We start from the raw sequence: 26451 nt of genomic DNA, 5'->3' as shown, positions 1-26451 counted from the left end.
TGTTTACTGAGCAGCCGGGGGTGTTCCTGGGGACCCTGAAGCTTTACAAGGCTCACCTGTTTTCTGAACCATCAAAAGAATCTTAAGATTATATTTAATATAGTTTGGAGTTCAGTATATTTGCAGGCCAGTTCATTGGAACTTGATGGTTTCTCTGTACCCCATTTGCACTCTCCTGCTCCCTTCCCTTGCCCTAAACCAGAAATACCCCAAAAATAGCTTTGGAAGCTTACTCTGGGTTACCTGGACAAGGGCCTGGCTGGGATTGAAGGCCTTTCTCCTTTCTCCAGGGAGAAGATACATGTCAGCCCAGGGTCCCACAGGCTCACTGGCCTCTGCTTCCAAAGCCAGCTTCCTCTGGACCCTCAAATTCCCCTGGTGCTGGGCAGCTGGATTTCTCAAAGAACCCCTGCCACCTGCTAGCATCCAATGTTCCTATAATAGACAGTTTGTTCTCTCCTGGATGAGGTTGTTCTTGCTCTTGCCCTATAAGAAAGGGAGGTGAGACAGAGTTGGAGGGGAGAGATTCTTTTTCTAGGAATGTCCATCCCAGGGGCGCCTGGGTGGCTCAGTCAGTTAACCATCTGTCTTTGGCTCAGGTCATGATCCCAGAGTCCTGGGATTGAGCCCCACATCAGGCTCCCTGCTCCATGGCGAGTCTGCTTCTCCCTCTGCTTCTCCCCCCAGCTTGTGCTGTCTCTCTCATTCTCTCTCTCAAATAAATTAAAAAAAAAAAAAAACTTAACGAAAGGAATGTCCACCCCAGTGGGTTTCAGAGACCACCCTGGTCACACGCCTTGTAAGTTAAGCCTGTTCCTTCACCCTGTCTGATTCCTCATAAGCCCTGTTGGGAAGGACAAGTAGAGGTCACAGAGACACGACCCCCACCCCGAACCGGAAGCAGCATGTACAACTGCCTTGTCAACTATAGTAACCCATAGTCCCCAAGACAGGAAATATTGGAGTAAGTTTCGATTCTGGTCTTTCCTTTATTCCTTGTTGAAGTAACATGTCAGGTTAGCCCACGACAGTGCTGGTTTATGTCTGCTGACGAGCATGGTTATTAATACCACTTTGCTTTCCTTCTCAAAAATGGCTTGGTTTGGCTGATAAATTATATGGACTCCCCATCCAACTCCAGTCTTTCCACAATCACTGAGAACCTCTTAAATGCTCCCATGTCCATATACCGCATTCTCTGGTCTCAGGGCCGCCATGCCTGCTCAAGCTCCATCACTTGGTGCCTGTCTGAACCAGAGCAGCCTCATACCCCCTTCTCTTCCAAATCCAGATCGCCTAGGGCTGTGTTCCTCGTTCTTGGAACTAATGAGGGTTTTCAATGAAAGTCAAAGAACATGGAATTGGGGGAAGATTTGAATGGATCTGTCAATAAATATGAGTTCATGATGTGATATTCTAGCTATGTCCACAGAAAGAGCCTAGAATCCATGATACCCCATGGCGGTGAGCTCACTTACAGACCAGGTGTTGTTTTCTATTTCCTGCCAGAAAAGAGCTGAAGCTCAGAGAATTGGCTGATACTAGGTCTGAGTTAGGAACATCTTGTGTGCCAGAAAGCAAGACATGTTCAAAGACTATTTTAAAATCTATGTCAAAAGGACAGAGAAGTCAGCTTTGAATGGGATCCCACTTACCGAATCTGGGAAATTTTGAGGATCAAAAAAAAAAAATCTGCTAAATGATTATATTGAGTTAAAAAAATTCACGACTCCATCATGATAGTCAAAAGGGATGGGTGGGAAGCTCTGCTTTACAGAGATGAGTTAATAAGTATAGACTGTAGATTTAGAAAAGTGCCATTTTGTGAAATCTCAATGTAATCAGTGATTCAGGCAATGATCGTCATTGACCCCCTCGGAAAAAGACTAAGGAAGAAGTATTTACATGATCTCACAGGTTAGTTATCAATTGCAAAGTGTGTCTTTGCATTGGAGAGATCTCCATCTTATCTGCATCCCATCATGCTTGGCATCTCCAGGAGTGGGACCGTCTGAACTTATGGGCCCCCTGACCTGATGCTGTGGCAGGGACACAACAGAACTTGCTGGAAACATTTGGCCTGAATCAAATCCTAGCAAAACCGTGTCCTACATTCTACAGGTCAGTTGACTTGGATCTTCAAGTGTTTGATATCAAGAACAGAGGAACACTTTGAGGAGAAGAGATATAACAGCCGAATCAATGTGTGAAATTTGATTGGATTCTGGATCCAAAAAAAAAAAAAATGCCATCAACGACATTTGGAGGGAAAATTAGGGAAATTTGAGTCCAGAGTCTATGCTAGATGATGTGTTGAATTAATATTGCTTTTCTTAGATAGGATAATGATGTTAGGATGATGTAAGAGAATGTCTTCCTTCTGAGTGCTGCCACATGCAGTATTTAGGGGTGAAGTGCCATGACAGCAACATTTGCTTTTAGCAGAAGGAAGTATTGTGTATATATAGAGAGATGGGGGAAACGGGTGTGGCAAGATGTTGGTGAATCTGTGTGAGGGGTATCCGGTTGTTCATTGTACTATTCTTTCAACTTTCTTGTGGCTTTGAAAATTGCCAAAAGAAAAAAAAAATGTTTTTTAGAAGACTGTAGAAAATAGGAAATAGAGAAAGTTCTTATAGTTCTTTTTAAAAAAGATAGTCCCTTTCTCTTTCCGTTTCCTCAAGATTGTGACCTTCAGTGATTTCTCCTTTCCGCAAACACTTGCTTGACTTAAAATCATTGTGACAGCCCCGAGTGTGGGAATCCAAGGGTGGCTGACATAGTGTAGCAACAGGAAATGAAATATTTGTTTTCTCCAGAGAACTGAAGCTTTTCTTTAATTCAATCTTCTTATATTGAACAAGAGCCTATGTACTAGGCACTAAATCTGTGTACTTTGTACATAGTATTGTGTACTTGATCCTTGTACTGTGTACAAGATCCTATAAGAGGCACCGTGAGTGATAGAAAGGTGAACAGCAATATGGTTTCTGCCTTCAAAGGGCTTAAAATCTACTACACAAAAATCGACTCAGCAAACATTTTTTGAGTGGCTATGATGAGCTAAACAGAAGACCAGGACCAGAGATCTAATTATTATTATTATTACTATATATTAGTATCCATTATTACAGTCCCTGCCATCAAAGAGCCTCTTGTCTTTGAGAAATACAGACACATACATTCATTTCAAGACAATAAGACTAATGAAAAGATCTTTATCATTGTCTAAATATTGTGACCAAGCATCCAGGGACTGCTTAAGAACAAACAGTACATCTGAGTTAGAGCTTGAAGAGCAGGTTGGAATGTTTTCAAGACAAATTAGTAGGCATTCCAAGTAAATAGAATACAGTGTGCAAAAGCGGGGCACCTGAGTGGCTTAGTCGGTTAAACATCTAATTCTTGATTTCAGCTCACGTCATGATCTCAGCTTCGTGAGATCAAGCCCCGCAAGATCTTTTTTTTTAATTTTTTAATTGTTATGTTAATCACCATACATTACATCATTAGTTTTTGATGTAGTGTTCCATGATTCATTGTTTGTGCATAACACCCAGTGCCCCGCGCAGAACGTGCCCTCTTTAATACCTATCACCAGGCTAACCCATCCCCCCACCCTCCTCCCCTCTAGAAGCCTCAGTTTGTTTTTCAGAGTCCATCGTCTCTCATGGTTCATCTCCCCTTCTGATTTCCCCCCCTTCATTCTTCCGCTCCTGCTATCTTCTTCTTCTTTTTTTTCTTAACATATATTGCATTATTTGTTTCAGAGGTACAGATCTGTGATTCAACAGTCTTGCACAATTCACGGCGCTCACCATAGCACATACCCTCCCCAATGTCTATCACCCAGCCACCCCATCCCTCCCACCCCCCACCACTCCAGCAACCCTCAGTTTGTTTCCTGAGATTAAGAATTCCTCATATCAGTGAGGTCATAGGATACATGTCTTTCTCTGATTGACTTATTTCACTCAGCATAACACCCTCCAGTTCCATCCACGTCGTTGCAAATGGCAAGATCTCATTCCTTTTGATGGCTGCATGATATTCCATTGTGTATATATACCACATCTTCTTTATCCATTCATCTGTCGATGGACATCTTGGCTCTTTCCACAGTTTGGCTATTGTGGACATTGCTGCTATAAACATTGGGGTGCACGTACCCCTTCGGATCCCTACATTTGTATCTTTGTGGTAAACACCCAGTAGTGCAATTGCTGGATCGTATGGTAGCTCTATTTTCAACTGTTTGAGGAACCTCCATACTGTTTTCCAGAGCGGTTGCACCAGCTTGCATTCCCACCAACAGTGTAGGAGGGTTCCCCTTTCTCCACATCCCCGCCAACATCTGTTGTTTCCTGACTTGTTAATTCTAGCCATTCTGACTGGTGTGAGGTGGTATCTCATTGAGGTTTTGATTTGGATTTCCCTGATGCCGAGCAATGTTGAGCACTTTTTCATGTGTCTGTTAAGCCCCGCAAGATCTTATGAACCCGTGAGATCAAGCTCCACTCGGCATGGAGCCTGCTTAAGATTCTCTCTCTCCTTCTCCCTCTGCCCCTTCCTGCACACACACACACACACTCACACACTCACACACTCACTCACTCACTCACACACTCTCACTCTCTCTCTCTCTCTCTCTCTCTCTCTTCCTAAATGAAAAGAAATCTTAAACTGTACAAAAGCATGAAGGTATGAAATGAACATGAGATGTTTGGGGATCCACAGGTGCTAAATATATAGAGAATTTAGGGGTTTTAGAGACGAGTATGAGATATGGAGCTGGGAATAGAACTTGAACTTGGTAATAAGAAGCTTTCATGTTATACTGAGGAGTTTGCACTGTATTCTGTAGGTGATTGAAGACTTTGGAGGTAAGTGTCATGATCAGATTCTTAGAAAGGTAACCCTGGCGGTGGAGTAGCATGTGGATGGGAAGGAGATGAGGCAGAGAGACTGGTTAGCAGACTTTTATAATAGTCCAGGTGAGAGATGCTGAGAGTCTAAACCAAGACAAGGGACATGGAGGCAGAGAAAGGGTAGCCACAGGAGACATCCTGTACACTGTACCAGTAGGGCTTTGGTGACCAAATGGCTGTTGGGAAAATAGGGGGAGGAAATTATCAAAGATAATCCCAGTATTGGTTCTCCAGAGAAACAGAACCAATGGGGTGTGTGTGTGTGTGTGTGTACATACGTGTTGTGTAGCTGGGGAGGAGGGATTTAAAGAAGTGGCTCCTGCAATTGTGTGCACAGGCAAGTCCAAAACTTCCTGGGTAGGCTTGAGGCAGGAAGTTCATGCAGGAGGTAGTGTTGTCGTCTGGGGTCTGGAGACAGAATTCCTTCCTGTTCAAGGGACTTTAGGCTTTTCTGTTAAAGTCTTCAACTGATTGGATGAGGCTCACCCGTATCGTGGAGGGTAATGTGCTTTTCTCAGTCTACTGATTCAATGTAAATCACATCTAAAAAATAACTTCACAGTGACATCTAGACAGGTGTTTGACCAAAAAAAAAAAAAATTGGGCACCATCACCTAACCAAGTTGACACATAAAATTAAGTGTCATCACCGTTGTGCCATCACTAAAATATGAAATAGAGGAGAAAAGCTGGGGACAAATTTGGAGAGAACCCCCCCCCATCAATTTAGAAGGTGTTGAATGTCTGTTGGTCATGTCTAGTGGTCAATCAGGAGACAGGAGACCGATCTTTCTTTATTTTTAATAATCTTTACACCCAACGTGGGGTTTGAACTTACAACCCTGAGATCAAGAGTCACATGCTTTACCAACTGAGCCAGCCAGGCACTCGATGGAGATAGATCTTTCTCATGGGCCAAATTTAGAGATCCAGAGGATCATATGAGGCTGCTCCACAAGAGACTGTTCATTCAACAACAAATGTCTTCTGTGTGCCTCTGTGGGCCAGACAGTGTTCTAGGCTGGAGGACCACGGTGTACTCAAAGTCATGTTCCTATCCTCACAGAGCTTACATTTTAGAAGTCATGGCAGACAGTGAGCAAATATGCATATAGGCATAACATTGTAGGTTAGGAAAGTTAGTGTATCATTTACTGCTGTAGATAACAAACCATCCGCAAACTTGGTGGCCTAAAACAACTTTTATTTGCTCATGATTTCACGGATGCGCAGTTGGGGAGAGGTCAGCTGGAATGGCACATCTCAGATCCACATGGTATTGCTGGGTTCACGTATGCATTTACCACCAATTAGAAGATGCTGGATGGCCCCTGGCCACGGCTGTCAGCAGAGGTGCCTCAGCAGGCCGGCTTCACACTTCTCCACTCGGCAGCTGGAGTTCCATGAAGGCATCCCCTAATGTGCAAACACTTAGCAAGCCTCTGCTTGGGTCACATTTTCTAATGTCCTGATGGCCAAAGCAAGTCATCTGGCTAAGCCCAGAGTCCACATGAGAGGCAATAGCACCAGAGCACGAAGACCATTAACATTACAGTCTAACACAGGGCACAGTGAAGAAAAAGGGAACAGAATGAAAAGGGGAAGTGTTTTGGATGAGATGGGGAGGTGAGAGAAGTGACTTTTGAGCAGACTTGAATGAAGGAAGGCAGCCAGTCATGTGGAGTTCTGGACGGAAGGGCATGCCAAACAAAGGGGATGGCAAGTGCGTGTGAGGACCATGCAGTTAGAACTAGCTGGACCTGCCCAAGGTACAAGAAAGCCAAAGTGAGAAGAGCAGAGTGAGGGGAGATCAGGTGAGAGAGGAGAGGAAGACGGGGCATCACGAAGGACGGAGCAGACCACGCACGGTCGAGATTTCTTTCTAAAAGATGGTGGCAAATCAGTGAAGGATGTGGTGCAAAACTCCATTCGGTTTTCCTCTTGAAAAGATTGTTCTGGTCACTGATGAAGAGACAAGCATGAAGCAAGGGGATCAACTAGGGATCACCGCACTAGTCACAGAGATATTGGCAGTGGTGGACATGGTGAGAAATGACCGGATTTGGAATACATCTGGGAAGTCCAGCCAACAGGAATTGCTAAGGGATCAGATGTAAGGTGTTAGGGACAGAGAGGAATTACAGATGACATCCAGCACCTGTAGAGATAGGGAAGATTTGGGAGAGAAAATTCTCTCTTGGAGGAATCCTCTCTTGGACATACTGTGCTTCATATGCCTAATACAGATCCACATGCAGACAAGTAGGAAACCGGATATAAAAACCGTGAGCTCAGGGGAGAGAAGGTCAGCATCTAAATGACATGAAAGCCAAAGCAGTCCATGGGATAAATTGGAATATGTGGTAGAGGCTGCAGTGTTTTCTGCTTCTCCTGGGGTTTTCACAATGAAATAAGTTGGGGGATGGGAGGAATAGTGATATAAAGTTTAAAAAGGAATTTTGGGAGAGTGGCCTTGGGACAGGGGAGACCATGGGAGACAGTTTGCTAGGGAAGGGTGGGAGGGAGGAAGTGACGGGCCAGCCTCAGAAAATTGTGCTCATAAGCTTACAGTGAGAGTCAGCATATTTGGGAGTTTCTCCAGCAACATTCACCTGCTCAAATACAGACTTAGAGAATTGGGTTTATTGTGGATGAGATTTTTCAAGACAAGTGGAGAAGAAGAAGGGATGAGGAAGGAGCTGAGGGTGTATATAATTGAATGATTAGAGTGATGGACCAGAGATTCTAATCTGGCAGAGAAGGGGAGTGAAGGCACGAGTGAAGTGATGGGTATTGAAGGAAATGGCGGTTTCATGGTTGGGAGGCCCCAAGGAGGTAACTGTTGAAATGCTCCTCGCAGGAGGACGCTGAAAAGAGGTAGAAAGGAGTCAGTGGAGGCTAGAGTTTGGAGGGGGAAGAGGACATGAGGTCAAAGAAGCAAGAAGCCAGGACACTGGATGGATTGTTTATGTGAAGGAAGTCTGCAGAATAATGGTGCAGAGAAAATCAGCTGGGAACTTGGATGAGGAGGGAGTGTGGATGGTCTGGTCCAATAGCATTGCTCCAAAGATCCTGAGGATTTCATCAGGGAAGCAAGAGAAATGGCCTGGGAGTACCAAGGGGACAATTACTGCATAGTAGGCCCAGTGGTACAGGGCTGGGGATCAAAGAGTCATCGCTTGAGAGGGTTGCAGGGAACACTCCAACTCTGAGTTAGAGCTAGCAGGTGGAACGTAAAGACGAGATGGTAATTATGGGTGGTTTGCGGATGACCGATCACGAGCTGCAGGGAGCACGGGGTGGGGGTGGGGAGACAGGAAGGCACCTGTTGTGGTGGTGAAAGGAAAGATAAGCTCTTCAGAGCCTCTTCAAGCATAAGCAGAGTCAGCAAAGCTCACATGGACTTAGCCATTGTTACGTACTTACATGAAGCCAGGTCTTGCTTCTCTACAGATCCTTGGCCATGTTTTGAATTAATAAGTTTGCCAAATGAGTACCATATGAATCATTTATTATTATAGGCAATATTTATTTGAGAGCACGAGCACGAGCAGGGACGGGGAGGGACAAAGGGAGAGGAGAGGGCAAGAAGCAGACTCCCAGTTGAGCGGGGAGCCCAGTGTGGGGCTTGATCTCATGACCCTGAGATGATGACTTGAGCTGAAATCAAAAGTTGGAGGCTTAACCGACTGAGCCGCCCAGGCGCCCCTATTTTTATAGGTAATGTTTATTAAGTTTTAATTATGTAACTCTCTTTGAAGAAATAAATCTTATCCTATATATCTCATGTATCTTCAGACAAAATTATACATTCTGATTCACGTTTACTTGAAATTAATGGATAAAAACAGGATTCCAAGGAAGAATGAGTGTGAAATCGTATAGCGCAGGCACTAAGACCAAGCACTTCTCACCTAGGAACAGGACAGCATTTGGCGTGGCAGCTGCAATTGGGACTACTGCTTGGTTGACTCTGCTGTCGTTTGCTGGATCTGTTTGGTTTTTGCAGGTTCCCATACTTGTGCATTAAAAGGCAACATAGTGGGAGCCTCACCCAGAATCCTCTAGTTCTTTAGTGAGGACACTAATTCCTGCCATTCCTCCCGGGATGCCATATTAGTTTTGATTCACTGTCCTTTTCATGGATGGGATTCATTTCAGAACATTCTCTTTGATGTCTACACTATGGTGGTCTTACCTTAAGCCAAGGAACCAATGTGAGTTTGTGCAACTACCAAGCATGTCTAGTTCCATTATACATTTGGGATCTAGAAAAATGACCTCCAGATGGGGCCACAGACCCAGTGGGCCCATTGTAAGTTGATCTGGGCCAGGTATCCATTTATTACCTAGCCCCAATATTCCTGCACCCTAACAGAGGCCCCCGATGATGATTAGTGTCTCTAGATGTTAAGGTCCTGTCCAACAGTCATCAAAATGCTTGGGTATTCCTCAGAGTTCAGTTACCCCTAGGTGAAGGACTGGGATATCAGGGCCACATAGTGGTGTTGCAGGGGGCTGGAGATACAGTCTTGCCTTCGACCAATGGGCTTTGGAACCAGGCAAGGACTTGGGGTGGTGTCCCCTCAGCTTCCTGGTCATCCATCCTTGATTTCTTTTCGATTGTATAGATTGAGCAGTCTCTTGTTGGTTATCCGTCTGTTTTGCCCCCAGGGATGCAGTAGTAACTAATAGCGTTTTTGAGTTAATTCCCTTGAATGTTCCTTTTGGACTGTGAGAAGAGTCTTCCATAGTTGGAGGAAAGAGTCCACATGAATACTTCTTGGCCCAAGGAATAGACAGTGGCAAGGGACAGCCAGTTGTCCACCAGAGTTTCATTCTCCCCTTATGTAGTGCAGAGTGTAACTGAAAAGGTAGCTGCCCAGCCTGGAGCTACGTTTCCCAGCATCCCTCGCATAAAAGTGATGTCATGTGACATCACTTCCAGGCCGAGGAGGTTAAAAGGTGTATGTTCTTATCTGGTCAACTGCTCCCTGTCTGCCACTTTGTTTGTGCCTAGGGCACCCTTGGAAGATAAATGTTGAGGAAGGCAGAGCCCCTGTCCACTGGGCTCCTGAATAGCCACAGAAGCAGATCCAACACCCTTCTAACATTTTACCCATATCGGTCAGTTATATAAGCAAGAAGTCATCTTTAACAATGGTGGGTAATTGAGGGGCGCCCAGGTGGCTCAGTTGGTTAAGTGTCTGACTCTTGATTTTGGCTCAGGTCATGATTTCAGGGTCTTAAGATTGAGCCCTGCATTGGGCTCTGTGCTGATCATGGCACCTGCTTGAGATTCTCTCTCTCCCTCTGCCCCTTCCCCCCCGCCCCAACTCATGCACATTCTCTCTCTAAAAAAATAAAATAATGGTAGGTAATTGAAATGAAGATATTTGCTAAAGCGGCTAGAGTTACCCTAATACATGCTGTGCTCTCTATCCATTCTATATCAAAGCTACATAAAATAGTTTCTGTACGAATGGATTTTTACCAGATTTTAAGCTGTGTGTTGGTCTGATTTGGAGAATAGGTTATGTGACATATATAAAAGTCATCCGTGGGGGCACCTGCGTGGCTCAGTCGGTTAAGCGTCTGCCTTCGGCTCAGGTCATGATCTCGGGGTCCTGGGATTGAGCCCTGCGTTGGGCTCCCTGCTCAGCAAGGAGTCTGCTTCTCCCCTGCCCCTCCCCGCCACTTGTGTGCTCACTCTCTCTGCTCTCTGTCTCTCTCAAATAAATAAAATCTTTTTTAAAAAAAGTCATCCGTGAGGCCCAGGGATGTTTTTCAGAGCTGGGAAGTTATTCACAACGGAAAATGAAGTAGGATAAACGACCATGTTAATACAATCCTTAGCTTCTTAATATAAGCGGTCATGCAGGTCCTTGTATTGGGTACATCTTATGTACCTCAGGTTCTCTGACCTTGCTTATCAGGGGGAGGGGGGGTGTCTCCATCCTCCCGCCACAGAGTTAGAGGAAATGCTCCCTTTGTTTATCCATTTGTGTGTGTATCTGTTTCCTATTGCTGCTGTAACAAATTACCACGAACTCAGTAGTTTAAAACAACGTGAGTTTATCTTCTTACAGTTCTGGAGGTCAACAGTCTGAAATGAGACTCACAGGCTAAGACCAAGGTGTCCGCAGGGCTGGTTCCTCTGGAAGGTTCCAAGGGAGAATCCATTCTGTGCATCTCCTGGCTCCTGGAGGTGGCCCGCCTGACTTGGCCTGTGGCCCCTTCTCGACATCACTGCAACCTCTGCCTTCTGTCACATCTTCTACCGCTGACTCCAATCTCCTGCTTCCGTCTTATAAGGACACGTGACTACACTGGATGCACGTGGAGGATCTCACAATCCTCAGTGTAATCACCTCTGCAATGTTTGTTATGCCATACAAGGTAACACAGGTCCTGGGGATTAGGGTGTGGCTGTCTTTCAGCCTGCCACAGCGTGGGGTACGGTGTCCAGTGGCTTTGAGAGATGCCAGATGACATGGAAGTGGGAGGGGACTGACTCCCCACTCCCCCAATGGGGAACAGGAGACAGGACCAACCCAGGAAGTATCTTTTCTTCCTTCTCTTGAAGGGCTCCTCTGAGGCAGGATTTCCCTCTACAATGTGCGCAGAGACATCCCATGTGGCCCCACTCCTGCTGAGCAACTGCAGGGTCTCCCGGTGGCTCACGGGAAGCCATGGCCGGCATGACCGCACATGACATTGCATCGCTTCTCATCCCTCTCTGCCTCATTCCCTTATTCCCTCTGCCCTGGTGCTGCACTTCCCAAAGCACTGGCGGTTAACCTCTGCCCTGGGCTCTTGTCCTTGGGGAGTCTCAGCTGGGGTGGCCCCCAAATTGAAAGTTGCCATTTACGCTTCCACTTATTTAAGAAGTAATTGCTGAGGGGCGCCTGGGCGGCTCAGTTAAGCGTCCGACTCTTGGTTTCGGCTCAGGTCATGATCTCAGGGTCCTGGGATCCAGTCCTGCATCGAGCTCCGTGCTCAGCAGGGAGTCTGCTTGAGGACTCCCCCCTCCCCCCACTTGCACATGCTCTCTAAAATAAATCTTAAAAAAAAAAAAATTAAGTATCCACCATGTTCAGACATGGTCTGGTTAGGAGTGACAATAACAAATACAAAAAAATTGCTGTTCTCACAGAGACTATCTTTTCTTTTTTTTTTTTTAGACTTTATTTATTTTTTGGTTATGTATTACATGAGCGGGGGGAGGGGCAGAGGGAGAGAAAGAATCCCAAGCCGGCTCCATGCTCAGCCTGGAGCCAACGCGGGGCTCGATCTTATGACCCTGATAGCATTACCTGAGCCGAAATCAAGAGTCAGATGTATAACCGACTGAGCCACCCAGGTGCCCCCGAGATTACCTTCTAATTAAGGAAGATGTACAGTAAGCAATTAAACAAGAAATACTATTTAGTGCTACTTACAACATGGTGATGCAGTGAAGACTAGCTATTTTATATTTGGTGGTGAGGAAAAGCCTTTCTGGAGAGGTGGCACTTAAGCTGAGGCCTGGATGACAGAGTCATGTGTGCGGAACCAGGGGAAGGAGAAGTGGGCTTAATGGCAGGCATCAATTTGCATTCGATGTGCTTCTCACATGGATGATTCTAGGTAGCATGCTCTGGTTGAATGGCTGCAGAAATTTGCTTTTAAAAAATTCATGATTCTCCCAAGCAACAGAAAGGCCAGATAGTTTAAAATACAAAATAAACATTTCAAGCAGGAGCTCTCTACTAACCAAGAAATGGAACCTTCACTTTGTTGTGAAGGGATGTATTTTATTTTAGAATTTAGATCTCTTGTGTGTTTTAAGTTGAGCCTCATTTAAGAGAAAGGACCATGAAACTAGAAGTTATGAGTCTTTTAGCTTCCTCACCTGTATGAGAAATAAATTGGGTTATAAACCCATTTCCTTGTATCTCCAACATGTTTTTGTTTTTAATGATTAGCTGATACTTGTATCATAGTACTTTCTGCTTCACCTCATTTCAAATGCTTTTGCAGATCAATTTACATGTCAACTCAGAGTGTAGCATAAAGGAGATGTCCTGAGCTTTGGCATCAGAAGACACGTATTTCTTTACATTTTCCCTTAGATATTAAATGTTTTTGGTAACATTGTAGGAGATATTTTTAAAAATTTATAATTGTTGCTGTTGCTATATAGAAATTCATTTGGTTTTTAAAATACTGCCCTTTTACATAGTGATCTTGCTACATTCACTCATTAATTCTAATAGAAAATCCAACACTATCAGTTGTTAAACTAAGTGCTTCATCACATCAGCTGTAAATAGTGAGTTTTTTTTTTTAAGATTTTATTTAGTTTAGAGAGAGCATGAGGGGCAGAAGGAGAGAAGCAGACTCCCTGCTGAGCAGGGAGCCCGATGCGGCGCAGGCCTCTATCCCAGGACCCCGGGATCATGACCTGAACCGAAGGCAGACGCTTAACGACTGAGCCACCCAGGCGCCCCCAGTAGTGACAGGTTTAAATCTCATCCATTCCTCGTACTTTCATTCGTTTTTTGGCTCGCTGACATGGCTGGCACCTCCTCAGCAGGGTGACCATATCTCTGTCCCCTTTGGCATCAGCTGAGTCGCCTTGCAAGCTGGGGGCTGGAATCATTTGCAGGCTCACCATTTGCATGTCTGGCGGTTGCCGTTGGGTTGACCTAAAGAGCTGGGGGTTGGCACAGCTGGGACCCTTCTGGCATCTTTGTTTACCTAGCTTCTCCACACGGTCTCTCTGGCACGGCGGCTCCACGGCTCCAAAAGCACGTGTCCCGAGAGCCTCGCAAATGCTCGAGTGTCCCCTCTACGACCTAGCTTTGGGGCTCACGTGGTAGCCTTCCTGTCACACTCTAGTTGTTAGGAGGAGAGAATTAGACTCGACCTTTCTGTGGGAGGACTGTCAAAGAAATTTGTGGATATGTTTAAAGCCACCCCAGTGGGTCCCCTGGCCCAAATGACTTACTTTTCTCCTTCATACATTTCTGAAATCCAGCTGAGTACATGACGCCAGTGCCATGATTGGGACTCTGTTCCACCAACTGGGAATCCTTCCCCCTGGGTTCTTGGAGTTACCCTGAGTCATCCTCCTTTTTCCACAAATGCCACAGACTTGTGACTGTTCCGTGCCCTCCCCCACCCCCACCATTTTCCCCTTTGTGAAGGACAGTCTCTGCAGCAGCTGGCTTCTGGAGGACAAGAAACTTGTCTCCACAGCACACAGATCTTCCAGTCAGTGTTAATGAGCTGTACTTGAGGAACTACACCCAAGAGCCTCATTCACACCGGAACTTGATCTACAAGACAAGATCCTGGGCCTCAAGATGTCTTACTAAGACTTTGATGGGTCTGGAGAGGGAGGGAGTGTCTTTTGCATAGAGCTAGTGGCTGGAGTAATCTGAAGACACACCCACGTGTTGAGGTTGAGAAGACAAACCAGTTGGGGGACGGTACCTGTGGGGCTTGACTAGCTCTGGGTGGCCTCCTTACCTAGTCCTTTCAGCATGGCAGCTTCAGGTTGGTGAGATTTCTGTCATGTCGGGTCAGAGCTCCTAAGGTGCATGTCCCAAGAGAAAGAGCAGGTAAAGATGTGTCACTTTTTATGACCTGGCCTTGTAAGCTATGTGGTTTCACTTCTACCACATTCTGTGTATTAGAAGTGGACTCACGATGACTGGCCCATATTCATGGGGATGAGACTTCGCCTTTTTATAGGAAGGGTTATCAAGAAGTTAATTTTTTTTTTTTTTTTTTTGAAAAGATTTTGAGAGAGAGCGAGTGAGCACCAGCAGGGGGAGCGGCAGAGGGAGAGGGAGAAGTAGAACTAGACTCCGCACCGAGCAGGGAGCCTGACTCGAGGCTCCGTCCCAAGACCCTGGGATCATGACCTGAGCTGAAGGCAGACGCTTAACCGACCGAGCCACCCAGGCGTCCCAGTTGTAACTTGTTTGTTTGTTTTTTTTTTTAAAGCACCACACAAAGTTGCAGGGGAAGCTGGGGAATGGATTCTGTAGCTTAGCATCCACCGCAAGCTAAAACGTAAGGGAATTCTCTTATGAAAGGCAAAAGGGATGAAGGGACAAATGGTAAAAGGGCAGATCACTGGGGGATGGGTAGCAGTCTCTGCTGCAGGCAGCTTTGCAGAGAAATTAAAATCTAAGCCAGGTTGTCACGGATGAAGAGATACGAACAGGGAGAAAGATCATTTCTGGCAAGAGAAGAATCTGAGGGAAAACCTGGAAAACGGACGCGATAGTGGGCATCTGTGTCTGGTGACGTTAGAAGTGTGCAGTCAGAGGAAGCTGGTGAAGGGGTGCTGGTAAGCTAGGGGTGTGGCCACGTAAAGGAAAATAGAGAAAGTGGTTGGATTTTAGGATAGCTTTATGAGAAGAGCACGATTTCACTCAAACCTGGTATGAATTCTCTGTCCACTGTAGTTTTGTCATTTTTCAGCCAAGTGTGGTTAGATTATAAAAAGGCCACAGTTCTCCAACCTCTCGAGTGACTTTGCAGCAACTTCCATCAAGATATGGAGTTTCTTTCCCCACCTCTTGACTCTGGTCTGGCATTGGGTCTGGCTTTGGCCAACAGAATATGGCGGACTTACCAATGTGCCAGTTTTGAAGCTAAGCCTTGAGAGGCCTTGCCTGTACCTACTAGTTTTTGCAAGACCTTGCCAAATGCCGTGAATCAGCCAAGGCTAGCTAACTGGAGAACGAGAGATCACATGGAGCAGAGCTCAGCCATCTCATCTGAGGCTCCAGACAGATGAGAAAGCCAAGGGAAGATCAACAAAGTTGACATGTATACCGTTGAACTTAGTCATGAATGAGATGAGCAGGGAGACTGCCCAGCTCCAACAGATGACCTATAGAATCATGACCTAAGTAAATGCTTATTGTTTTAGCCACTGAATTCTGGAGTTACTTGTTGCACAGCAAAGATATTGCTTAAATAATCTGCTTTCTAAATCTCAATATCCTTAATGTAAAAATGGGTTTGCTAGCACCTACTCCTACTGGAAGGACACAGTAACAGGATGATGCATCTTGCACCAAGCCTGAAACATATGTTCTGAGCAAATGGTAACTAACACCATTGATCACATCAGAGAGAGATGGTCAAGGGGAAAACACAAGGAGAGCATAAGAAGGACGTACTTAGAAACGTACTCCCCATTCTGCTCATTTTTGCCTCATGGATTTTCTTCAGTAATTTGTTCCATTGGCATGTGCTCACACTACACATCACAAATTTTCATTTTTTGGCTCCACATTTTTTTTAAATTCAATTAACATTGTGTATTGTTTCAGAGGTAGAGTTCAACGATTCATCAGTTACATATAACACCCTGTGCTCCTTTTATCAAGTGCCCTCCTTAACGCCCATCACCCAGTGACCCCATCCCCCCAACCCACCTCCCCTCTAGAACCCTACCACATTCTCCTTGGAAAACTCTCTCCCTTGCACTCTTGTTTTCTGGACCCCTTCAACACATGCAGATGGCCCAATTACTATTGCTGTTACAATCAACTCATTTCATATATTTATGTCTTTTACCCCCAACTAGGCTCTAAGCAACTTAAGACAATTCTTCTTCTTCCTTTGCAAACCCCACTGAGATAGTGTGGATAGTGTGTGTTTTTTTTTCCGATCCAAACAAGAATTTAGTAAATTAAAGTCAACTACATTATGTTATGGTTGATGTTGATCATTGGGGTTATCTTATTTCTAATCAAGAGGCCTATTGCATTTCCTCAATGTCAAGTCAGTAAGTAAACTTATGGAGAACAGTTCCCCCAAGAGATCAAAGTTACCAGAATTACTCATTTTTTCTGGCAGGTCATGGGGGAATGATGAGAACCCTGATCTGGAAACTAATTCCCACCAATCAAATGTCTGGATGCCTCAGGGGTAGGAGACCCTGTTTATGTCTCAAACTGCTGATCAACTGTAATCCTGTTATTACTTGAAAGGGAAAAGAAATCTCTGGGAAAACTAAAGATAGGAGCAGACTATATACTTTGCAAACGTCTGTACTTTTCCCACAGTAACTTTCCCCCACACAAAGTGCTTAAAGCTTTCTAAGTGTCTTTTTTACTTCCTTTAGAGGTTTTCTTATGAATAGGAAAAAATTTCTTACGGAAAAATTGTTTATTGGTATGTCTTTTCTGTGTGGTGTGCAGGACCAAGCTTTCGGGAGCCAACTATGCATCCCATCCAACTCCACATTCAGTGATGTCACCTTGGAGCTCGAAATTAGCCCTGGTGGAAATATGGACACCATGAAAATCAGCCAACACTACACAGCAGGATTGCCCCCTACCCCCACCCCGGAGAGCCCGCTGATAAACATTCGACAGAACATCTCTGCCAAAGCCCCAGGTACCTGGGGATTATAGCTCATGTCTTCTTGAGCACAGACACTCAGTTTCACCAGGAAAACATCAGAGTTCCTTTGCTCGCTGCTGGGCGGAACACCCTAAATTGGGGGCTGATAAAATTGGGATGGACCGAAAGCCGAGATCTGTGCTGAGTGGGGAGGAGCGTAATGAGACAAGGTTAGAGGCAGGCGGGGCAGAGGACATGGAGCTATAGTAGAGCTTGATATTTTGGTTGGACAAAATTATAGGAGAGCTTTTCGTAGGAGACGGATGTAGTTGGATTTAGATTTTATAAAGATCCCTCCATGTATCTGGCTTGTCAACAGCATCTACGGGTGGGGGGTGCAGGGGAGGCCGCCAGAGGTGGTGAAGCACCGAGGCCAGTGGCGCTAGGGCAGGGGAGCTATAGCATGGCTTCTGACCTCTGCCCTAACACCTGCTCCACACCTCTGCTGGTGCCACTTCTGGGACCCTCCCCTAAGAATTTGTTCCCCTCTGCCATATTGCAAGACCAGCTCAAGACCCCCCCACCCCTCCTTCCCCTGGAGTCCTCCCAGCCATCCCAGTCCCATCTCTGCCTGCTTCGGGCAGGCATAAGGCTGGATTTCCTGGGGCGGGGGGCGCGACGTGTGAAGGGAAGACAGTGTTTCGGGCCTGGAGAGGCTTTTGTCAGTATGCTTATCGATCACGTAGAAGTGAGAGGTGATGCTGAGCCAGTCTGTGTTGATGAGGAAATGCAGGGAGGGAAGGAAATCCGAGTTCATTCAAAATAGCAGACAAGAAATGTTTAAAGCAACAGTCTCGAAACTGGGGACTATAGTCCTGTATAACATGGGGAAGCAAAATCCTAATTACAATGGACAATTGTGATACTGTTCTGTGGCTTTGCAAAATGTTACCATAGGGGAAACCAGGTGAAGGGTATATGGGTCTCCCTGTACATGCTGTCGCAACTTCTTCTGAATCGATATTTCTAAATAAAACACTGAACAACCCAGCTGTGGGCACATAAAGGCCCATGTGGAGAGACCTAGGTTCTGGTGTTGGTGCTGCTGTAATGTCTCAGGTGGGGCACTCTGCCTCACTTTGCCTACTTCGTCATATGCAACTGGGGAGAGAGGCAGCCTTCTGGGGTACAAGAAGTCACAGAGGGAAGAGGCCCTTCTGCCAACTTCCCTCTGGGCTAGAAATGAAAACAAAGACAATAGAACACAGAGTCTAGCTCACCTTCCTTCTCATCACCTGCAGCCACAGGTGCTCAGCAGCACCTGCCTTTAGGCACTTCCAGTCCCCGTGGGGGGAGGGGGGCAGCACTCTGAACACAAGCAGTGGTGGGACTCAGTGGGAAGAGAAAGGGACATCCGGGGGACTGGCACCACTCACGTCCCAGGTCAGACCCCATGTCCTCTTTGGGCACATCAGTGGCCGAACAGCCTACCTGTGTATTCTCCCCAGTGAGCATGGCTGCAAGCAGGTTGCAGGATCATGATTTCACGATTAGGCAGGTTTGGGGGCTCTGAGACCGTTTGACATATACACACATTTCAAGGCCTTAGATTTCTGGGTTTCACGGAATCCTTTATCTTCTCTGCTTCCTTGGAGTCGGGCTGTGTCTCTACATGTCCACTTTAAGACCTGGTGATCAGCTTATGAAACACACAGCTTCGACACTGAGGCCAAAAGCATTAAAACCAAACCGACAACAGAAACCCGAACCCCATAATGTAATGTATTTCAGGTCCCCCTGCTCAAGAAAACACACTGCAGGATAGCTAATATCTTTTATTGTCAGACTTTCTTTGAGCCAACAAACAATTTCGCAGGGCTGTCCCGGAAAGGTAAGGCAATTTTTTTTTCTTTGTGGGCAGACTTAGTTGGCCTAAGGCTTTACAGCTTTTTTCCATATAAAAATAAAAGTCCAGGACCAGATTATTTTTCTTCTGGTCATAAATGCTGATTTATTTACAGGCACCTTATTGGACTATCATCATCAACTTGGGCTAAAATGTGTTTTCTTAAAGCCTCGGCATTTATGTGGTCAGGGTCCTTTCAAGATTCGCTCGCACATTACACCCCTAGGGAATGAAGCTTCTTTCCACCATACCCGACGTGGTCATATGGTCATCTACCTGGAGCGATACAAACTCACCTTCAAAGAAATTTTTTGTTTTTTTAACTTAAATCTTTTAGAAACTAAAGACTCCAAAGGGACTTCATATAGTTCTAAAAACAGCATTGGAGTCAAGAGTGGTTTATAAATACCATTATCTGTATGGGCTGCATATCTGTTTATAATACAGCAGACACAGTGCAGACTTGGCTACACGTAAAACACAAGGGAGTCAAAACGTGGTTTTCGAAATACAGCAAAGACAGGAAAATCCAGGATTCTGGTCTGTTAATAAAACCACCTTATAAAGTAACGACTGAAGGCTAGACCTCTGAACTATTAAAATATACAGACAGACTGTTTACACCATTGCACATCCTCTTTTCCCTTTGCTTTTAATGCTGAGACAGTGATTAAAGTGATGAGTTTATGAACACATGCACGCACAGGCAAGCACAGAGACGTGAGCGAGGAAACAAAGTAGTGAATCTACGTCCGCAGGGAAGGCTGCCAGCAGCGCTCCGACTAAAATATCCTGCCCCCTTGTGCTCCCTGTCCCCCCTCCCCGCTCCCTCACCTTCCCCCAAAGTAGGGAAATCAGGCTGGGAGGCTAGTGCAGAATTGATGGATCAACGCCCCTCCCCGTCCAAGCGTTGTAAGTCTCCCCCAAGATGGCGGGAGGGGCCTCTCCCTTCAGTAGCACAGTTAAGGTCAGTTAGTGTTGGGTCCACACGTTAAGGCACTTCTGGCTGCTTGGGCGGGGGGGAGGGGTGTTTGTCCTCTCTTTTTTAAGGCATGTGACATCTAAGAGTAGTAAAGCTTTCGAAAGGGTGCTGACTGTTAAGGTTGACAGCTTCATACAGGCTCGCGGAAGTTGAGGGCGGAAGGACCCTCGGAGACCCCTCCCTCCGGCGACGGGCTTCCGGGAGGCGGGGCGGCTCCGCCCTGGCTCTGCGCAGGCGCCGGCCCAGGCCAGAGGGCTGCAGCTCGGGAGGTGGGAGACGCGTGGACTCCTTCCTGCCTTCACCTGGAGCTGCCCTGGCTGCTCACGGAGCGCGACGTGCTGTAGCGTTTCTTCACGATCATGCTGATGTAGGCTTTCATGAGCTTGGCCACGTCCACCACCTGCGCAGGGGAAGGAGAACGGGCGCGCGGTCAGCGGGGGCGCGGGGAGGGGAGGCCCGGTCGGCCGGGCCGAAGCCAACAGCCCGCTGCACGAATCCACGGCTCCGGTTCTGTCCCGGACCCAACCTGCAGCGGCTTTTCCCGCTTCCCAGTCAGCGGGCAGGGAAAGCGTGGCTTTTCCGAATACGGTGGGCACCACCTGGTGGTTCTTTCACACGAAAACGACAATTCTGCCTGATGTACACTTGTCAGGTTACACACACACACCCACCCACCTCGAGGACACTGTCGGTATCACCAGGGCTGGGATTACTATCCCCGCTTAAAATACTGGCGAACGACCGAGCCCACGATCACAGCTGGTAAACGCTGGCTCATCAGTGTCCCCGCCCCATGATGCAGCTGCAGAACAGAGCGAGGCTGGGGGGCGGGGGGGCTGCCCCTCCTTATGCTGGCCTGCATCCCTCTTAAGGTGTCCTAACCGCCTTGCTCCCCTCATCTCCCCTCCCTCCTAGTCCCACCCCATGTCAGTTGGCACAGTCACGGGCATCACACCAGGCACCATCAAAGACCCCCCACGGTGGCTCTGTCTACTGAAGTCGGCCAGGCCTGGCAGCCGGGCGCCTGGGACCCTCCGGTCAAAGGTGCCGCCTCTGCCTTGTGCCTGCTCCCCGGCCGTTAGCCTAGTCCGCCTCCCGCACTGCAGCCTCGGTGAGACGGCCACCTCCCCAGGACTTGACAGCAACAGCTACGCTGGTGGGTCATTCATTTCCATTTTCTACCTCTGCTTGCTAGCAGCTCCCTAAGAGGAGCCCTCACTAGGCTTTTTGGTTTATCAGGATGATGATTACATTTTAAGCTTTGGAGCAGAGGGCACACACATTGAGAGGCTTTTTTTTGGGTGACTTTGTGAGCCAGAATTAGCGACGCCCAGGGCGGTCGGTCATGCCCCTTGCTCCCTGCAGCTGCGATTCTCTGCCATCATCATCTGCTGAGTGGCACAAGGCTTCCTTGCCACACTATATATATTTTGGACATTACATCATTTCCTTTCCTCTGCGGTTAAGACCCACTGGTAGAACGGAACCAAATTTCTCGGCTGCAGAGGTAGAGAAGAAATTTGGGAGGATTCGATTTTGGCCCTCCGGGCACCTACAGTTGGGAAGGACCACCATGCTGTATTTTCATGTTTTAAAGCAAAACAGTCAAAATTACTCCAAGGCATCAGGAAATGGGGCATTTCTCTTGTCAAGGCCACAAATGATTTCCGTGGCTGGCTTCTTACCTCACTGGTTTCAAAGAGCAGCTCCCTCTCGTCGACCACGATTTTGTACGTGTTTGCGAGCGGCGCCCCGAAAGAGAGGATGTGCTCGTACTGGAAGACTTCCAAGGGTCTTCCCTCCCCGCGCTTGTACACAGACACAGCATCTGCGCTGACGCCCAGCCAGAGGTCCTGGGGGAAGCCGCCTTCCCTGCACTGTGGACCAGAGTCCCATCAGCAAGCAGTAACAAACAGAGACCATGGGAGAGGCTGAGTCAGGCACTCTATGCAAAACGGTGTTCTGCATGTACCCGGGGAACCGAAAGAGGACATGTGGTCTCCCCATTGGAGGCCTGATTGATTTCTGACTGGCTGACCCATACTGGGTATTTGGAAAACCCAATCGGTGAATCCTGACATCAGGCTTTGACTCCACCTGTTGATAACCTTACTCCGGGGGAAGTTGACAACGGCTGCCCCAGCAAACCCAGCAGTGGAAGCCAGTCTCCTATCCCTAGCTCTGCCTCCAATCCTTTTTTTTCTTTAAGATTTTGTCAGAGAGACGAGAGAGAGAGCATAAGCAGCGGGAGAGGCAGGCAGAGGGAGAAGCAGGCTCCCTGCTGAGCACGGAGCCCGATGCGGGACTCGATCCCAGGACCTCTGGGATCATGACCTGAGCCGAAGACAGACGCTTAACCAACTGAGCAGCTCAGGCGCCCCGGAAAACAGGGTTCTTGAAAGAGGCAGCAATGACCTCCTGTGTGCACGGAGGTAACAGGAATGTCACTGGTTTAACGACGGGCTTCCCTGCATGGATTGGTGTTGGGAAACAAGAGCCCCAATTCAGGGATGAGAAGCGGGTACGAGGGATGTACATTAGTGACACCGAGAAGAGGTGGTGTTGTACAAAGCCCCTGGTTTACACCTAGAAACAAACCTAACTGAACCAACCCAGCAACCAAACATAGCATCCAATCAAAATCCACGAAGGGATCTTGGAATATATAATCAATACTTAGATTTTTAGAGAGCCTCATTTAAAAGGCATCAGATACCAAACATGCTGAATGGGATTGTGAGAAGAAAACTTGAAAGCTCATCTAGACCAGGGGCTGGCAAACTTACCCATTAAGGGACGGGGAGGCAATATTTTAGGTGTCATGGGCCAAGGACAGGGTCTCTGTCACAGCTGCGCAATGCTGCCATGTTAGCGTGAAAGCAGCCGGAGGAGGCAGAGACGGGAAGGAATATAGCTGTGTTCCAATAAATCATGATAAGGCAGGCGGGATGTGGCACACAGATTGCCAAGCCTTGATCTAGAGCACTGGTGAGACTTCCTTTCAGGAAATGGTTTACTTAAGGGGCGCCTGGGCGGCTCAGTTGGTGAAGCGTCTGCCTTCGGCTCAGATCATGATCCCAAGGTCCTGAGATGAGTCCCGCATCGGGCTCCCTGCTCAGTGGGAGTCTGCTGCTCCCTCTGCCCGCTGCTCCCCCAGCTTATGCTCTCTGACAGATGAGTAAGTAAAACCTTTAACAATAAATAAATGGTCTACTTAAAAAAAAAAAAAGGGTATGAATGAGTATGGGTTACCGCTAATGGCTAAATTCCATTCGTGAAAAAAATTCTTCCCTGCAAACAGATATTCATGGGGAAAAAAACTAATGTAAAATCCAGGTAGAGCTGACCCTTGACAACGTGGGTTTGAACTTCAAGGGTCCACTTATAGGTGGATTTTTTTTTTTTTTTAATACAGTAGAGAGCTGTAAATGTATTATTCTCTTCCTTAGGATTCTCTCAATATTCTTTTCTCTAGCTCTAGTGTAAGAATACAGTATGTATGTAACATGTAACATGGAAAATATGTGTTAATTGAGTGTTTATGTTATTGGTCAGGCTTTCGGTCAAGAGCAGGCTATTCGTAGTTACCCTTTAGGAAGTCAAAAGTTATTCACGGATCTTTAACTGCATTGTTCAGGGGTCAACTGCATCCAAAGTTTCTAATTTCATGTACATAATTCTAAAAAAAATTTTTTTAAAATTTTAAATGCTGATTTTTACCAGCCACTTGTTAATTGGATTGATCTGTGGCTTCCGTAAGAAAGAAATTATTTAAGAATTAGGTGACCTCTTAATTTTCCATTCACTCCTAATACAGTGGAAGCATTTACTACAAGGGAGGAAAAAACTTTGGGTGGATGAGAGGGTGTGCTAATGGTAAAGCATGGGGAGGGGGTGTTGCTCTAACAAAAGGGGCTAGAGAGCAAAGGCTCTATCTTGTCGTGCCACCCTATATGGACTTGGCCACGGCCGCACTAACGAGAAGCAGCCGTCAGTCCTCACCTCCACATCGAAGAGCGTTGACCCGTAGCCTGGCCACTCCTTGATCAAGGCCATGTACTTGGCCATGGCCTGTTCCTGGCCCATTCCCTGCAGCTTCTTCCATTTGTCAATGATACTGGCCCGAGCCGAGGAGACCTCCTCCTTGATCCACATGTCCAGCATCTGTTCCTCCTCGACCTTCTGCCGGACGACAGACCCTGTCCGGAAGCTGCGCCTCAGCGTCCCCTCCAGGAAGCTTGTCCGCCTCTTCTCCAGCCGCTCGCACGGGGTGAAGCTTTTGGTGGACTGGCTGATGCGGGCCTTCAGTCTCTGCAGGGAGTAGACGTCCTCGAGGGGCGGCACGGAGGCGTGCAGCGAGTAGTCCCCCTGCAGGTACTGGAGCCGCAGGGCAGCAAGGACCTGCAGGTTCTCTTCAGGGGCTGGGTAGTGGCCGCGAATAACCGCTTCGTGAGCCTGAAAGGAAGCAGGCAGCAGCGTTAGGGGTGTATGACCCAAAATCCAGCATCTCCCTCCAACGTCACCTTCCCTGACAACCCTCCCCTACTTTGCTGCTTGAACTCTCTCCCCAGCACAGACGGCATCTAACACATATTTTATCCCTTAATGTCTCTCTCCTCCCAGCTAGAACAGGTCTTGGCACAGGACCTCAGACAGCATGTGTTGTGGTTTCGTTCTAGAGATGCATGATGGAGCAGCCGCCCCGGGCATGCTGGGAAATGTACCGCCATGCCTCACCCCTCCGGACCAACCACGAACTTTGGAAGAGTGTGAACAGGTTTCACCCCTGTTCCTAGCAGAGGAATCCATTTCTGAAAGTTCTTCTACCTGCTCAAACATAAACGCAAATTCCACGCTGTCTTTTGGCACGTTGTCTGTGTCCAGGAAGCAGTAAAGTTTGAAGTAGAATTTCCAGGGCAGGTCCCCCACCTCTGATGTGGCAGCCAGCCTACGGACAAAAGGCAAGGGAGGTTCAAAAAGCAAAAGGAGAAATGGCCTTTCGGTGCCACAAGGAGTTGACTTTAGAGGACTCATTCTTTACTAACTGTATTTAGCCAGAAGTGAAAATCATGCTTTCATTTTGGTCTCACTTAAGACAACAAATGGGCAGCCTTCAATTACACTGTGCTAACAAGGATTTTCTGCAGGCCCCAGTCAAATTAGTACCGGCTAAACATTATGCTGAATCCATAGAAAGAAAAGAAACAAAGGCTCTATCTTCATTCCCTTCACTAACCCTCAAACTACAATATTTACAAAAATCAGCACAAATATTATGGAGGCTGTGTTTATATTGAACAGAAATATCTTTTGTGCTACTTAGGGGATAAGAAAGTCCTAGATCAAATATTACAGGTGCATGAGATACAAAATGCAGTTTGAAGAGTGTATGAGTTTGCTTGTGTTTGCTGGCTCCGTTTCGAAGCCAATGACAAGTGAAAAGCCTAGAATCAGGAAATTCCAAGGCAGTGTGTACAACAGGGGACTGAACGAATGGGGTAAAAAAACAATGGTGAGCTGAATCTTGAGACAGGGGCTTTATCTAGGAATTAAGAAAAACAGGCAGCAGGGGGAAATGAAAACTTAAACATGCTTCAATACAAAAAAATAGGAACTCAAATGCACACTGAAGCTGAAAACGAATGGAAATTCAGATCCTCAACTCTTGCTCTTAATTTATTCCATTTGCTGGCACTCCAGGGAGAAGGAACTTACTTTTCAAACTTTGCTAACACGTCTGCTACGATGGTTCGGCTTTCAATGGCTTTATCGACACTTCCGTTGTACTCAAACAAGGCAAACATGTTTCTGCTGTCCTCCATGGCCAGGCCTCTGATCAGCTTCTCCACCACCTGCAAGATACACCCCGAAGTCTTCAGCTTCTAGCACGTGGTTCTGGAATGTGCCTTCACCAGAGCCCCCAGGGAGCTGCCGGCACAAGATGGTCCAAGCAGCTCCCCCCACTGTCATGTGTGGTCACCCAGAATTTCCAAAAGTGCTGTTTTTCCATTGTTCTCTAGAAATCAGATTTCTCTTGCCTTTGTAAAAAAAAAAAAAAAAAAAAAAAAAGAACGCAGAGCATTTTGCCCTCTGGTAGAGAGAGATGCCAGGCAAAGTTCTTACAAACCCACACTCGTAGGAAAGGCACACGAAAACTGAAGCCCTCTCTTTCATCGGATGCATTCATCAACTTCCAAGAAACAATGGCTTCCACCGATGTTTCTCCTTTCCACGCCAGAAGCTTCTCTGGATTTTACTGCCCTACTCCTTTTAGCCAA

At 46.8% G+C, this 26451-nt stretch overlaps 1 protein-coding gene across 2 annotated transcripts in view; it reads right to left on the bottom strand.

The window, feature by feature from the left end:
* Window positions 1-19106: 19106 nt before the first annotated feature.
* MYO10 (myosin X) overlaps window positions 19107-26451 on the bottom strand; it is a 207941-nt gene continuing 200596 nt past the window's right edge. For both annotated transcript variants that reach the window (XM_027604910.2, XM_027604909.2), the window contains 5 exons: window positions 25889-26025; window positions 25001-25121; window positions 24176-24628; window positions 21859-22050; window positions 19107-20573 (listed from right to left, as the gene is read on the bottom strand). In XM_027604910.2, coding sequence (XP_027460711.1) covers window positions 20472-20573; window positions 21859-22050; window positions 24176-24628; window positions 25001-25121; window positions 25889-26025 — 1005 coding nt within the window. In that variant the 3' untranslated portion in view covers window positions 19107-20471. The remainder of the gene's footprint in view (window positions 20574-21858; window positions 22051-24175; window positions 24629-25000; window positions 25122-25888; window positions 26026-26451) is intronic.

Source organism: Zalophus californianus, chromosome 5, assembly GCF_009762305.2.
Source record: "Zalophus californianus isolate mZalCal1 chromosome 5, mZalCal1.pri.v2, whole genome shotgun sequence".
Classification (NCBI taxonomy): domain Eukaryota; kingdom Metazoa; phylum Chordata; class Mammalia; order Carnivora; family Otariidae; genus Zalophus; species Zalophus californianus.
This window is presented reverse-complemented; position numbering and strand designations above follow the sequence as displayed.